The sequence below is a fragment of the Microtus ochrogaster genome, linkage group LG10, assembly GCF_000317375.1.
Source record: "Microtus ochrogaster isolate Prairie Vole_2 linkage group LG10, MicOch1.0, whole genome shotgun sequence".
Classification (NCBI taxonomy): domain Eukaryota; kingdom Metazoa; phylum Chordata; class Mammalia; order Rodentia; family Cricetidae; genus Microtus; species Microtus ochrogaster.
In genome coordinates this window covers 17580077-17595204 of record NC_022035.1, presented here as the reverse complement: position 1 = coordinate 17595204, position 15128 = coordinate 17580077, and the positions used below count along the sequence as shown (strand labels likewise).

General features: G+C 44.4%; 1 protein-coding gene across 5 annotated transcripts in view; it reads right to left on the bottom strand.

Moving 5' to 3' along the window:
* The window catches only part of Hs6st2 (heparan sulfate 6-O-sulfotransferase 2), a 277491-nt gene extending 262852 nt beyond the window's left edge, over positions 1–14639 (bottom strand). For 3 of the 5 annotated variants that reach the window (XM_026787540.1, XM_026787541.1, XM_026787542.1), the window contains exons 1-2: positions 13956–14639; positions 12635–13153 (exon numbers count right to left, since the gene is read on the bottom strand). In XM_026787540.1, coding sequence (XP_026643341.1) covers positions 12635–13153; positions 13956–14386 — 950 coding nt within the window. In that variant the 5' untranslated portion in view covers positions 14387–14639. Of the gene's footprint in view, positions 1–12634; positions 13154–13271; positions 13286–13617; positions 13637–13955 lie in introns of those variants that run through there. The other 2 variants (XM_026787543.1, XM_026787544.1) reach the window with 2 other exon arrangements.
* Positions 14640–15128: the final 489 nt, after the last annotated feature.

The following is a 15128-nucleotide window of genomic DNA, read 5'->3' as shown; positions in this document are numbered from 1 at the left end:
GGGAGTGGAGAAAAATGTAGAGCTCAATAAAAATCAAGAAAAAATAAATTAGTTGTCTGAGTTTAAGAGAGGGAAAAATAAATAGCAGCAGAGTTTACTTCAAAGAGCAACATTTTAAAACAGCATTATGTGTAAGGGTGTGGGGGTATGTTTCTGTGTATGCATAAGTAGGGTAGTATACACATGTATGAGCACGCATATGGAGGCCTAAAATCAATGTCTTCCTTAATCGTCTTATGTGTTGAGACCTGGTCTCTCACTAAAACTAGAGCTGACCAGTTCAGCCAGTAAACCTTGGGATCCTCCCATCTGTCTTCGGCACTGGAATTACAGGCATGTGGGGCCACATCCGGGTGCTGGGGATCAAACTCACCCTCATGCTTCTATTGCAAGCAGTTTACCAACAGAGCCATCTTCTTGGTCTCCTTTCTTAAGCTTTTAAAAAGATGTATTCTCAAAAGCAGTTAATCTATGGGGACCTAATATCCTTAATAGTCACAGCAAGTCTCCATTCTGCTTATAAACACAGAAGGCAGACCAGGTGTTGTGAATATTTTTACATACTGTTCCAATACTGACTGGCTGCTTAGATTTAGGCAGGAGAGACAGAGAGAGAAAGATAATAGAGATATAAATTGATAGATTAGATAGATAGATAGATAGATAGATAGATAGATAGATAGATAGATAGATAGATAGATAGATAGATAGATAGAAGATAATAGATTGCAATTCTCTGTTTCTTTGTCTAAAAGTAGATTTCAAAATATCTATCTCAAAGGGTTGTCCTGGAGGTTAAGTGAAAAAATGCTCAGGGCTTGGCTAAGCATATACTCCAAAATGGTGGTAGATCCTCACAACCAATCAAGCCAAGACACCTAGACTTAGCAAGTACTATACAGCTCTTTACTTGGACTGACTTGGAGTTCTTCACTTTTGCATGTAAATTAAGAAACTTGCCATAATCTGTGAAAGATTGATAATACCCATCTACTACTGATCCTTTCCAATTCACTCAAGTATAATCCAATGCCCTGTGCCTGCTGGACTGGTAACAACAACCAATTATTAAATAATTCTGCAAAAGGTCTTTAAGAGTATTTCTTAGGATCTGAGAGGATGGCTCACAGGTTAATAACATGCATTCCAGTCAGGCATGGTGGTACACACCCTTAGTCCCAGAAGGCAGAAACAGAAAGATCTCTGTGAGTCTGAGGCCAGAACTGCCATGACTACATGACCTGTTCAAAAATAAATAAATAAAAATAAAAAAGAAGGCCATATATTGCTCTTGTAGAGGACCTGAGTTCAAGTTCCAGCATCTACATCAGACATCTCCACATTATGCAACTGCCTGGGGATCTGACTGCCAAGTTCCAGGGGATCTGATGCCATTGGCCTCCTTGGGCACTTTCACGCATGTGTGCATAGACCCACATACATACAATGAATGAGAAATAATTTTTTGAATTGTTTATTTATTATGTATACAATGTTCTGTCTGCATGTATGCCTGTGCACCAGAAGAGGGCACCAGATCTCATCATAGATGGTGGTGAGCCACCATGTGGTTGCTGGGAATTGAACTCAGGACCTCTGGAAGAGCAGGCAGTGCTCTTAACCTTTGAGCCATCTCTCCAGCCCAGAAATAATTTTTTTTAAAAAATGTTATTTCCTTACCCAAGTTTGTCAATACTTACTTTAGGGTTTATTACACAGAATATTTTCAAATCATTCTAGAAGTCTGTGAGAAAAAATTATTCTGTTTGATGGGAATATGTTTATTAGCTATATATATGGCGTGTGTGCACTGGCATATTCATATATTTTATATTAGCTTGTTTATTGTGTGGTTCAAATCTTCTGCATTTCTGTAATTTTTGCTTGTCTATCGACTTTTGGAAGAAATCAGTAGATTTCATAATTTCTCCTTATCACCAGTAAGTTTTCCGTGTATATAAAGACATGATTATCTGAAAATTGAACTTGCACTTTGCTGATTTCTTTTTATACCCACGAGTGGTTCTGCTTTAAAGTCTATTTTATTTGATATCTGTACACCTGCATCAGTTTCCTTCTGCTTAGTGTCTACATAATATATCTATTACAATCCTTCAAGTGCAGCTGGATTTTGTGCCTTTATCCCTTGTGATAACCTGTGTTTTTAATGGGTGAGTTGGCTACCCATTTACACTACCTCTCAGTTGCCTAGCTGTAATTTGATCATCCACGTCATTTTTTTTTTTTTTGACAAATGATCTTGCTATGTAGTACCTTGGGTGATCTCAATCTCACTTGTAACCTATGCTCTGCCCAAAGTCACAGAAATCCTCCTGCCTCAGTCTCCTCAGTGCTGGAATTGCAGCCATGTACAGTCACACCTGGATGCCCAAGTGACTTTCTAAAAATCCCCTTCCTTTGTTCACTCCTGTGAGCAGTTAACAAAAGCCCAAGAATCTCAATGAGAATTGGAGCTGAGTCTCTACCAACCATTTGTACTCTTTACTAGTACAGTTAATGCTGGCACTGTCCTTAGAGGAGAGAAAACCTTCTAAGACCCTTGTTCCTCTCCCTTCGGAATCATAGTATCGAACGAATAGACCGCAAAGAGTTAAAGTTCCCCCCAGGAAGTTTATGGTTAAAAGGGGAAATGTTCAAGCCAGAGGAGGAACTTGCCTCACATGAAGAGATTTTATACAGTTCTGACACCCTTGCATAACAGACCCGACCAGTGACAATGGTGTGTCAGCAACACACGGCGCCACATCTTGACTAGGACTGCTCCATTATGTATACCTCCTGCCCTCTATTTAAACCTAAAAGTGTCAGCACACTGAATATGGGCTGCGGGGATCACCTGACCCCTTTTATTTGTTCCTCTTCACAATCTGACCATACTGAATAAATCTCCTTCTGGTTTTCGTGATTGTCTTTTTAATTGGCATACTGAGGATGAGCCTGGTTTGCTGGAGTTAACAGAACCCAGTCTGTGACCCTAAAAATTCCAATAACAATAGGGAAAAGTCAATTAATGCGAGGGATTGTGCACACAGGGCTACTCCATCTGATAGAAATCAATACACCGCACAGTTCAATTGCTCTGCGGTTCCACAGACAAGTACATGGATGTGATTCACCAGGACTAAATCCATCACAAGCAGCAGCCCAGTTCTCTCAGGCTCACTAGGGCATCTCTGCTAGTAAAATTTAAAAACCAATCAAACTGAATAAGAAATCTTCGTTGCAGACATTTACACTGTGGAAGAGCGCAATTCTTGACAATTTAGAGTAAATGAAGTGCAAATTATTCTCTTATAACTCAAAATTGAAGCTTAAATTGTCAGTGAAAAAAAGCCCATAGTTTAATCAGAAAAATATATTTATTGGTAATTCCCATGGGCTCACATTTGATATATTTATATCATAGGATAACAAGTTCAAAATTATTGCTAACTTATAAGTAAGAAATTTATGCAGAATTTGCATGTATTGAATTTTATTTTGAATCTGCATGTATTCCTATATTTGAATATTTATAATATTCCAGAAAAAGCACAGTAGAATGTGCAAGACAGATTTATTTAGTGCAATGCTCTGAAATGTGTCAAAGTCTTCAACACTGTTCTAGAAGGCAAAATGGCAGAAATAACAAATGGATGCAATAAGACCAACTGAATAATCCGCACAGCCCAAGACCTACTGGAGCGAGAAAAGCTCTCTTGCCAATAAATATTTTACTGAAATTCAGACAAATATTTCCCTAAGCTTACAATGGCATTGTTTTACATGACATGTACCATTAAGTGGATTATTCGTTATCCTTTAATGGAAAGAGGGAAATTCCCATTCATGCCTTTCTTTCTAAACTCAATCACTAAATACCTCGTTTTTTGTTATGGAATGTCAATATTAGCTTTTTGACCATGAATGACATTGTTTATGCTGTCAAAATAACTTCCACACAAAGCGTAGTTTCAATGGAGGTTCAACAATAAGAGTGTGCACCTTGATAGATGTATACGGAGCTGCCCCACAGACATCCAGAATAGCTGGGAAATAAAGTGTTCTAGTGGCCTTCACAAATGTCTAATTAAAGGGAAAGTTCTTAGGCAGTGACACTGCTCTAAGAAGGCTGTCCAGCTGTAAACCCTTCTTTCCTGAATGAAAGCGACACATGCACTAATGGATAGCAGTCCTCACAGATGTTGAGAATCATAACCCTTAGCCAATCTCAAGGCTTTGCTCTTCTACCTGGGCCATCAGCTCACTTAGAGTAAGTACCATGAAGGCCAACGTTCTCACTAATCTTGAAGAGCCATGGTCAAGCAAAACCAAGCCTTCTAATTCCAACCGAGGAAAAGTATTAGCTTCCTGTTGCCCTGAGTCCTACAGTGAAGAAGAAACAATAGCCAATCACCTAGACATTTCTATGCTATGCTGGTGTAGAGTTCCAGGGAATGTCAGAAATAGATTAGCCAATTAGGCGAAAAATCAGCTTCCAGTGCTGGACTAATGTGACTTAGCAGCGCTGGCTTTGAGTGGGAGGGTTGACTGGACCGAAGCTACTCTCCTCATTAAGGGCTATCAGGACATCGAAAGGCTAATGAAACAACCACAGACAGTCTTTAGGGAGCAAAAGTTAGACACAAGTATATTTTTCACAGACACAAAAAGACTTTGTCTAAAAAACTTGGTATTGTTTACTCATTTATTTATTCATCTATCTATCTATCTATCTATCTATCTATTTATTTATTTATTTTGAGTCAGGGTCTGGGCTAACCCAGAAATCAATACTTAGGCTAGCCTGGCCTTGAACTCACAGAGATTTGCCTGCCTTTGCCTCTGGAGCACTTGGTTTAAAGGTGTGTGCTGCCAGTCCAACTATGTCTACTTGTATTATCAAATTGATATGCTCGCAAATAAAATTCAAAATCCTCAGAATATCAGAATAAGAAAAACAAATCACTTCCCTATCTCTTAAGATCCAAGTGTGTCTTCTTCATGTCTATTTTCTTTATTGCTTACATTTAGCAAAGATAGATTTTTCTATTAATTTCTTATTCCTCCTCTGCTTTAAAAAAAAGAAAAGAAACAGTTTTAGTTATACTGGTTTCATAATTCTATGGGGTTTTTGCTTAGTAATGAGTCACTAACATGTCCCATATTTTATAACAGGCCATTGACATGGGTTTTGCAATAGTAATCCTCCAAGTGAATTCCCTGATACCCTCGAAGCATTCTTGTCTTGCTCTTAAAAAAAAAACACACTACTTATCCTTTCTATTTTTTAACATTTTATTTATTTATTTATTTATTATGTTTTCAATATTCTGTCTGTGTGTATGCCTGCAGGCCAGAAGAGGGCACCAGACCTCATTACAGATGGTTGTGAGCCACCATATGGTTGCTGGGAATTGAACTCAGGACCTTTGGAAGAGGAAGCAATGCTCTTAACCACTGAGCCATCTCTACAGCCCAGAAGCATTCTTTTCTACGTGTACTTCCTGTTCCCACTCTTTCAACTGAGATTGTTCTCACAACACCTAGTATTTCCCCCATTGCTTCTCTAATAGTTTTAATTCATTAGCTTGTAACTCTTTCCCACTCTACAGAGGCAAGGACTGTCTACCTGGTTCATCGAAGGGCCCACAGCATAAAGTTTTAGTGGTGATAGCAGGGACTCAATGCGGGTGGAGGTTTGTTTCAATGAAACCCCAGGAAGTAACTTATAGGTTAAAGAAAAAAATATTGTGGTACTGTGGATTGAACCCCGGACCTCACACATCCTAGTCAAGCACCCTGCTACTGAGCAATATATCTCTCTAGTGAGAAATAAATGTTTGATGTTCTAGCTTTACGTTATCTAATTTATTTCCATAAGGAACATTCAAATGCATACAACCAACAATAACTTATAATAATTTTGATATACATCATTCTCAGCACTAGCTACTAATATTTTATTTTTGGTTTGGTGGTAATGTAGATTAGTTTTTATATTTTTGAATTAGGGTTGATTAGAGAGTAAAAAAAGGTGCCCTAAGTTTTAATGCTTCTATTTGCATTTCTTTAGTACCAGGGAGACTGAGTCTTTTTTTTCCATGTCTGCAAACTAGTCCTGGGCCTCATGTCCTAAACTGTCTGGACATGCCCTTTGTTTCTCTAATCAATTCATAGGGTTTCTTTGTATAGAAAAGATTTCAGCCTTTTGTCTGTTGTAATTGTTGCACATATTTCCATGAGTTTGACACATGCCTTTTCATTTTTGCTTGTTCTTTCTTTTGACAGATGAACATTCTCATTTTTATGTAATCATAACTGTCTATCTTTTACTTTATTCAAACCTCTTTTCTCTGGCTAAGAGGGCCATGTGTGAAGTGTAGCTATCATTTAAATAATAATGCCAATTGTGAATTCAGATGAACTGGGTTCACAGATTCCCACATACACCACTAAGCTTTAACCAGGGCCAGAGCCACTGTTCCCATCTCCTTAAGAACCCTGCCCACTAGGACTCTAGGCAACATGCACCAGCCACTGTGCCTTAGCATTCTCCCAGCCCAAACTACATCCCTACTCAATCTCTCTGGTTTAATCTATGGCACTATCTCAATTGGAGAGTAGAAATCAGAGAGGTGCCTTTAAATGTCTTTACTTACTGTTGTTCCTTTGATACTCTTCTGTTTAAGACCTCATACTCACATGGATTCATATTCTTCATCACATTTCCAGATTCCTTATGGTGGGGTGTCAACCCCATCTACCTCCACAGCCATTACTTCCCAAGTATGAACCTTCTCTCGGTTTTGCTCCTAGCGAGGTCATGCTCATAATACCCACTGGCTCCATTTTGCCAAGACGATGCCATAACTAGTCACAGGGCCTCAAAGTCCCATAAACCTTCTCAAACAGATCTCTTTCTTTTTTAATATTTATTTATTTATTTATTTATTATGTATACAATATTCTGTGTGTCTGCCTGCAGGCCAGAAGAGGGCACCAGATCTCAGTTCAGATGGTTGTGAGCCACCATGTGGTTGCTGGGAATTGAACTCAGGACCTTTGGAAGAGCAGGCAATGCTCCTAACCACTGAGCCATTTCTCCAGCCCAGATCTCTTTCTTTTCAGCTTGTCCTTCATACTTTATAGAGGAACAGGCTTTGGGAAACATCTTGTTTAAATCTCCCGTTTTGCAGAAAACACATTGCAGGCCAGGAAGAGGAAAGGACCTTCTCAGGTCATGCAGTCCTCCCCCGACCATCTTGTCTATACTACACATTTCTGCACATCCCATGGCAACCTTTAGGGCCTTTAGGCAGAAGCGGATGACCTGGGCTTTCTCGACAGTGGTTTACCTCTAATCTCTTCAACCGCTGGCACTAGAACAGGGCCCTAATTATTATGTCTGGTTTAGAGATTAGATCTGAACTAGCACACAACAGATGATAGGGTCTCTGCTTTTTAATATACCCTGATAAATGCTTGACATTTTAAGGGATTCCTGATTTTCAGATAGTTTTCAAACAAAACACGTCTACTTCTGAAAATATCTACAGTACCACATGGTTCACGTCTGCCGTCAGCTCTAGAAGAGCACTGTCTTCCCTGGAATATAATGGACAGTTTCCTGGAATTTTATTTCATGAGCGACACTGGGAAAGGATGCGCATTCTTTTAATGTCATTTCATGCTATCTCAGTTGACAACTGATGCCCATGAAAAGCAAGCTTTAGTATTTTAATTGCCACATCTTGGCAGAAACCTTAGATTATCGACAGACGCTAACTCTGAGTAACAGTTTAGACTACCTGAGAACTGGGGAGTCTTGCTAAAGATGGAATAATCTGTTGGCAATCCATACAAAGCCATTAACAAATCCAGCTAGACTTCTACACATGCTGTTGTTCCTCTCTCATTCAAGTTCTCTTTCGCCACTGCCCATCATCCCACTCTTTATTATCATTTGAATATTAATTTTCCTGCACAGGATCAAATTTTGAATGCCTAGTTCCCAGCTGGTGGCACTATTTTGGGAACTGGGAGAAATGTTAGGAGATAGGGCCCTAGCTAGATGGAAGGGGTCAGTGAGGACAGATCCTTAGGGATACCTTACTCCTTCCTGCTTCTCTGCTTCCTGTCTGCTATGAGGTGAGAAAAATCCTCTGCCAGCTGTTCCTGTTGCCTTGATATTCTACCCGAGGACATGGGACCTCTGAAATGGGGCACAAAGAAATCTTTCTTCCCTTTAAATCGCTTTTATTGGGTACTTGGTATCAGTGACTACAAACAACACAAAAGCACTCACCAAGAGGTAAGCTAAGCAAAGGCATCGAGATTGGAGAAGTCTCTCAATGGTTAAGAGTACTGTCTGCTCTTCTGGAAGACCAGGTTCAATTCCCAGCACCCACATGGTTCACAACCATCCCAGGAATCCAATATCCTCTTCTGGATCCTGAGAGCATAAGATAATCACATGGTGCACACACATTCATGAAGGCAGAGTACCATATACATAAAATATAAATCTTACAAAGAAAAAAAGAAGGAGGGAGGTAAAGGGAGGGAGAGAGAGAGAGAGAGAGAGAGAGAGAGAGAGAGAGAGAGAGAGAGAGAGAAATCTTCAATTAAATGAAGCCTCATCTTGCACCACATACCTGCCTGTTTCTTGCCTTGCTGCAAAACCAATAAAGACAGGAAATACAAGTAAGGACATGCATGGGATGATCAGGCACATGAACTCTATTCTAGCTTTTTCAGAAACCATTTTAAAAGAGATGGAAAGCTTTTTTATCATATTTGTATGACTTCACCAAACAGAAAGCTTTTCTACATCTAAACGAAAACCTTTTAGTTCATTCCTATCAACAATATGCTACTGGATTTTAATGGTATCCTTCCATGTGGGTGCTCAAACTGCAGGGATATTAAAATCTAGACTGCAGCAGATATGCAAATTCTGAGACTGGCTCCAGCCAAGGGTCTTGAGTCCACTCCCATCCCATGGGCACCAGCCAGCATCCTACCAAGTGAAGAACAGGGTTTGTGCACTTTCTTGGCAGTTTTAAATTCCTCCCACAGACCAAGTGACACACTAGAGTTGGCTAGAAACATCGGAAGTTTGGGCCTGGAAAAAGCCTGTAGAATTGGGGAATGTGAACAGCTGGTGTACAACAATGTTTTGATACATTTTTTAAATGGTCTTCGAAATTCTAAAGTGAGCAGAACTCTTTTCTGACCTCAGGCAACATACTGGCAAACAGATGGATGAAGCACAATGTCTAATTTATTTTTTAGGAAATATTAGTTTAATAAACAACTTGAGCTTTTCTCAGGCTCTGTGTCTAGCTCCCTGTCTTCCCTCCTTCACTCTCTTCCCCCAGACAATATGATCAGTCATTTCTATTCAACAATATATTATTATATATAAGCCAAGCACTTTACCAGTCGCAGAAGCATGAAACCATTTCAGATATTGCAGGGATGGAAGGATTCAGGGGCTTGCTTTACGGTCACATGGGCCTTCTTGGTAATCCAAATGCAAGTGAAAGGCTCATCCTCAGAAGGTGGCTCCTTCTGACACTCACCAACCATACTTCCAATCTAGCTCCATTCTATTTAGCTTTACAGAGGTTTCCAACATAAAAAGAAGCCTCACAGCAATCTAGCCTCAAGACCTACTCTCGCTGAAAATAAAGCCTTCTTGGTACAGAAATCCATTCTTCTTAGGTCAGGATGGCAACTATGGCCCAACCATTCCACCAAAGCTACAAGTGTAAAATGGCTGATAACAGTAATAATGGAAGTGAAAGCAATCCCAGCTAGCATTTATAATCACTAGTAGGAAATACCTCATTGTGTTTTGGTAAAACTGTTCATCAAGGTACAGCCAACCCGTCAAAGTGTATGGGGTCAGACAAAACTGGAGACGAATTTTTGCTGTGTCACCAAAGACCACAATGACCTTGGAGAAGCCCTTCAGCCTCTTTGGATCTCAATGTCTTCTGATAAAAGGAAATATTCTTGTCCTGCCTGCCTTCCTCCAAAAGACAGCACACATTCTTCCCAGAAAAATAGCAAGACAATATGAAAGCTCATTACAAAATAGAATGTTCTGACTACACAGGCTGCTCTACCAGGAAACTTCAAAGGCGTATTCTGTAGTCCTGAGACTAGCATCTCACCCCAGCAATCACTAATCATATAGTTGCCTTGACTACTAAATTTTTGTCTCCCATGTGCAATCGTATATGCATGCATGCATACACATTGTCAGAGCTCATCCTGCAAGCAGGGACCTGTCAATATTCTGGAAAATCCTGGATCCCTCTTGCTATCACTGAATAATTCTGGAGATGAGCAGAAAGGAGTGGAATAATAAAGGTGCCCTTGAGGTGGTATTGTACTTTTCTAGGAATTTGTACTTTGTTTTCATAAATACTGTATAATCAACTGACTTTTCTAAACATGGTTCTTCTTTGGTTAGACTAGATGGCACTGTGGTATCACCCTTTTAATGCCCAAGGAAATCACATTGCATTACAAACAATTTTTGCTTCATTTGGGGACAATCCAAAAGGCTACAATGAGTCCTGATTATCCTATAGATTACATTTGAAGGAACCTGCCAAAGGACAAGGACTACTTAATAGATAATTCAGACCACATTAATAGTGTATGTTCAGACATCACATCCCAACCTTCATGTTCAAAGAACTGGAAACATGCCACATACATGTGAAAGACAAAGCTATGGCTTCCACGACAGTCAAGACTTCTCTTTTCCTTCCTCACCACTGCTGCAGGAGTGGGAGTCTACTTTCGCCCCAGAGATTGCTTTGATCACCATCCCTCAGTACATCTACAAGCTTAGCTAGCAAAAGAAACCATTTACAGTACTGCCAAATGTGACACAGTGCTGTTGTGACAATAACTTACACAATTCTTGCCATGAACTGAGGCGCAACCTTCCTGTGGCCAAGGTTTTCTTGAGACAGGAAAAGAAATGAGTTAGTATAGACAAGAATTGAAAGTTCAAAGATTTCAGCCAGACCTCTGGACTTTCAGAAAAGCCACTGTAAACTGAGGCTGTGACCAGAAACCAGAGGCTCCCTTTGCCGAAGCTAGATAGAAGAAACCACACCTGCGGTTCATTCTTAACAGTCACCTGCAAAACACCACTATGGCTAGGAAACTGAGTGGGTGTCCCCATGGGATATGGAAGGCAAGACGGGTCCAGTTGGGCAAAGGCAGCAGCAGCACCCTTGAAGGTCCATGATGTCACCAAAATGGGCAAAGCAAGACACACATGACCATGTCCTTACACACTGGAAGATCACAGTTCCTCTCCCTGCAACTGACTCATTCATAGACTCTCTGCCCCAGCCTAGATAATTTTTTTCAAGAGCTCTGTGAAACAATAGCCCTGGCTGTGTTGGTTTCACTCCAAAACAGCTCCTTTTGTCCTCTCCACAGCATCCCATGACCTCCAGGAATTGGGAGAGAGAAGAAAATGCCCTGCTGGCTACAGACTACTCATAAATCAGCTCTTCCTGGATCATTCCCAGTCACCCAGAACCTGAGCTGACCATTGGGTGCCTAGGTTATGGAATTCCTGAGCCTCAGAAAAAAGCTCCCAGGCCCTGAGGTCCCTAAAGGTTTAGAGCAACTTGTCAGATAGTCTTCAGGCTGCCAGGGTGCCTCGTCATATCTGAAAAGGACTGTGGACACTTTGAGTGTAGGCAGCAATGAGGGGCACAGGATGAGAGCTGGGAGGTCTCACTGAGTGTCATCAGACAGTGGCAGAATGACACCCACTCTCCAGAGAAAAATGAGGCCTGGGGTGGGGAGGCAATAGAACCCAGGAATGAAGACCACAGGAAGGTGAAAAAGGCAGAGAAGCAAAGTGGAAAGGGAGACAGATCATAGAAAGAGAAAGATCAGGAAGAGGAAGGAAGGAACCAGCAGCAGACAAGATGGGCCGAGAATTTTCCACTAGAGAAAGCCAGAAACTCAAAGGGGAAAGAGAATGTGGGTGCAGGAAACTGAGGCGAATCACCAAAGAGAGAAAGAGCACTGGGCCTTCGAACCAGGTGAGGAGGGGAGAAGAGGCAAAAGAGGCTAAAGCCAGAGACTCTGCTTGCAGAGCACAATTTTTTAGGGCTCTCTAGTGCTCTGAGTGTGGTGCCCAGTTTTGGCTGCTGTTGGGGATGCTCATTCCAGGCTGCCAGGTCACTTTCCCCACACTCGGTCTCAACCACCAAACAGTCCAACCTTCTGATGGGCAGACCAGCTGTCCGGGGCTGCAGCCCAAAGACTTCCTGACAGTGCCACAGAGCAAAGAAGATATGATCTAGGTACCTAGGGGTTCTACCTATCAGGGACTCAACACTCAGGCGCTAAGGTGTGCACAGAGTCCCCAGCAACTGCAGGCACAGCCTTTCCGACCCCTGGCTGTGCACAGAGTCCCCAGCAACTGCAGGCACAGCCTTTCCGACCCCTGGCTGTGCACAGAGTCCCCAGCAACTGCGGGCACAGCCTTTCCGGCCCCTGGCTGTGCACAGAGACCCCAGCAACTGCGGGCACAGCCTTTCCCGCCCCTGGTTGACCCACTAAGAAGTAGCCAAAGACTCACCTGGAAGGTCTCAGCCTGGCATCGCGCTTGCCATCCACCACTGCAGGCACGCAGCTGGTCAGCTCGGTCCAGTCGGCATGCAGCCCGCAGCTCCAGCCGGTGGAGAACCTGGAGAAGAGCCAGGTCTCCCTCTTACCCGGCCGGTGGCAAGTGCATTTCTTCTGCCCCACGCGGCACTCACACGGCTGCTCCAGCTGGATGTTGCGTACCAGGTGACGGCCAAAAGTGGTGCCCCCAGTCTTCTGGATGTGCAGGAACACAATCAGGTCATCGCCCTTGATGTCGAAGTCTACCTTGCGCAGGAGATCACCGCGGCTGAAATTGTAGCGGGGTACAAACCTGGAGGAGTTCTCATCCTCCGAGCGGTACGGATCGGGCACCGGGGAGCTGAACGCCTGCAGGCGGAGGAGCTGGCATTCTGTGCCGGGGCACACGTATTGGAGAACGATCACGGCAAATAGGAACAGCATCACCAAAGCCAGCAGCAGCTTGTTGGATTTCTCATCCATACTCCCGATGCTGGGGGAAACCCAAGCTCGTTACGTCAGTCCCGTAGCTCGGCCCGCTCTCGCCACGCTCCCGCACCGCCCCCTCCCCGTGGCGCCACCGTTGCGCCCCTTTCCCCTCCCGTCCGCACCGAGTACTCCACCAAGGCAGCAGCGGCGCCCTTCCCCGCTTCCTTCCTTCCCGGCAGGCTCAGCGCTGTGGCTTCTGCCGCACACACACACCCCTCACCCCTACTCCATCCCGCTGGCCCTTGGCCCCCTCCCCCGCGGAAGAACCCCGGATCCCTTCCGCGGTGTCTCGTTCCCCGCAGGATCCCTCCTGTCCCGGTCTCTGCGCTCCTTAACTCACGCCCACCCCTATCCGGCACCCGGTGCTTCCCGCTCGGTTCTCTCCAGCTCCCATCCCCATCCCACTTGGCCCATGGGACTCTCCGGGGCTCCGGACCCCAGTCCCCTCCGCGTGCGCGAGCTGCTGACCCGAAACGCGGGCTCCCTTGGCGCCTGTCCCGTTGCCCACCGGGTGGCCGCTGGGAGTGGGCTGGGGTTTCAGGGTTCCCCTGGAAAAGAGGGAAGGAGCCCGCTGGCTGCAGGACTTTGCAAGCGGAGGCTGCGCTGCCCTTTCCCGCTGAACGGCTGGGAGGGAGCTGCACCGCGGTCAGTTGCGCTCTCAGCCGGTCCCGAGTCCCCCAGCCCGGTCACCGCAGGCTCGCTGGAACTTTGAGCCTTACCCTCCAGCCCCAGCTGCCTTCCCTCTTCTCGCTGCCCCGGCTCACCCTGGACCCAGAGCGCAAACCCCAATTTCGCCCACAACGTACCTGGAAAAGGGACTGAAAATCTTGGAGAAGATCGCACTGAGCACGTGCTTGAGCGAGTGGCCCACGGCTGCCAGGCCCCGAGTGAGCAGGGCCCGGCAGAGGGAGCCCAGGTCCCAGCGTCGCCTGAGGTCGTGCATCCGCCTGCGGCGGCCTCGAGGCAGCAGCGCGAAGAGCCGGGCGCGCAAGGCTCCCGCCAAGAAAGAAAATGCCTTTGGGGGCTCGTCCTGGAGCGGCGGGGAGTTGAATCCCAGGGACACACCCCTAGGAGGGCCGGCGCGGACTGAGGCGGCGACCGACCCGGGCCGGCTTGCTGCCAATTCGGCCTCTACTCTGGAATGCCGGCGGGGACAGGTGGTGCGGGCGGGCGCTCCTTGCTCCAGTTGCAGCGGCGGCGGCCCGAGCGCCCGGGCTGCAAAAGCAGGCAGTGCCATTCCCCCCTTCAGGCAACTCAGGGTACTAAGGATCAGGAGCGAGCTTGAATTTATATAATAATGCCTCGCGCCCAAGAGCCCCAGCCACTTCACAAGCAAAAGACCTGCGTTTTCTCCTGTGCTGGAGAACGGAGGTCACTCCAGAGAGCGCATCACTCTACTTTGGCTCGTAATTTCAATCTCCCTTAAAATAGCAAAGGCGTAAATTGGACCTTTTCCCTCTCTCTTTGCCAATTTCCATTCTGCAACGGAAGAGGGGGTATTTTCTGAAAAGGTAAGTCAGCATGGAAATAAAGCATGACTAAAAAAACCTTACATGGGGGATTTTGAGCATTTTCAAAGCACACTCGCCCTTATTCCTCTCTCCCACACACACACTGCCGCTGAATCCCCGGCACCAAGCCAACCGCCCGCAGAAAGATTTCACCCACTACTGTTTATTGAATGAATGGATCTCTAAATACAAACCACATCAGAGTGAGAGCATCTTACTCAAAATGCTGTGCTATATGAGGAAACTGATGCCCAGAGAGAATTAGATATATACCCAAGGTCACACAGCACAGCACTGGGATTTATCTTCAGAAATCCACGAACTGTCCAACCATTTTTTCATAATTAGAGCATGTCTCTCAATAAATACGTATGTGTTTATTATCAAGCCCAGTTGTTGAAAAGACTCTTCTCAGCTGGGAAACCAGGGGTGTGAGAATTTAAGGTTGGATTTCCATCAGAACAAGGC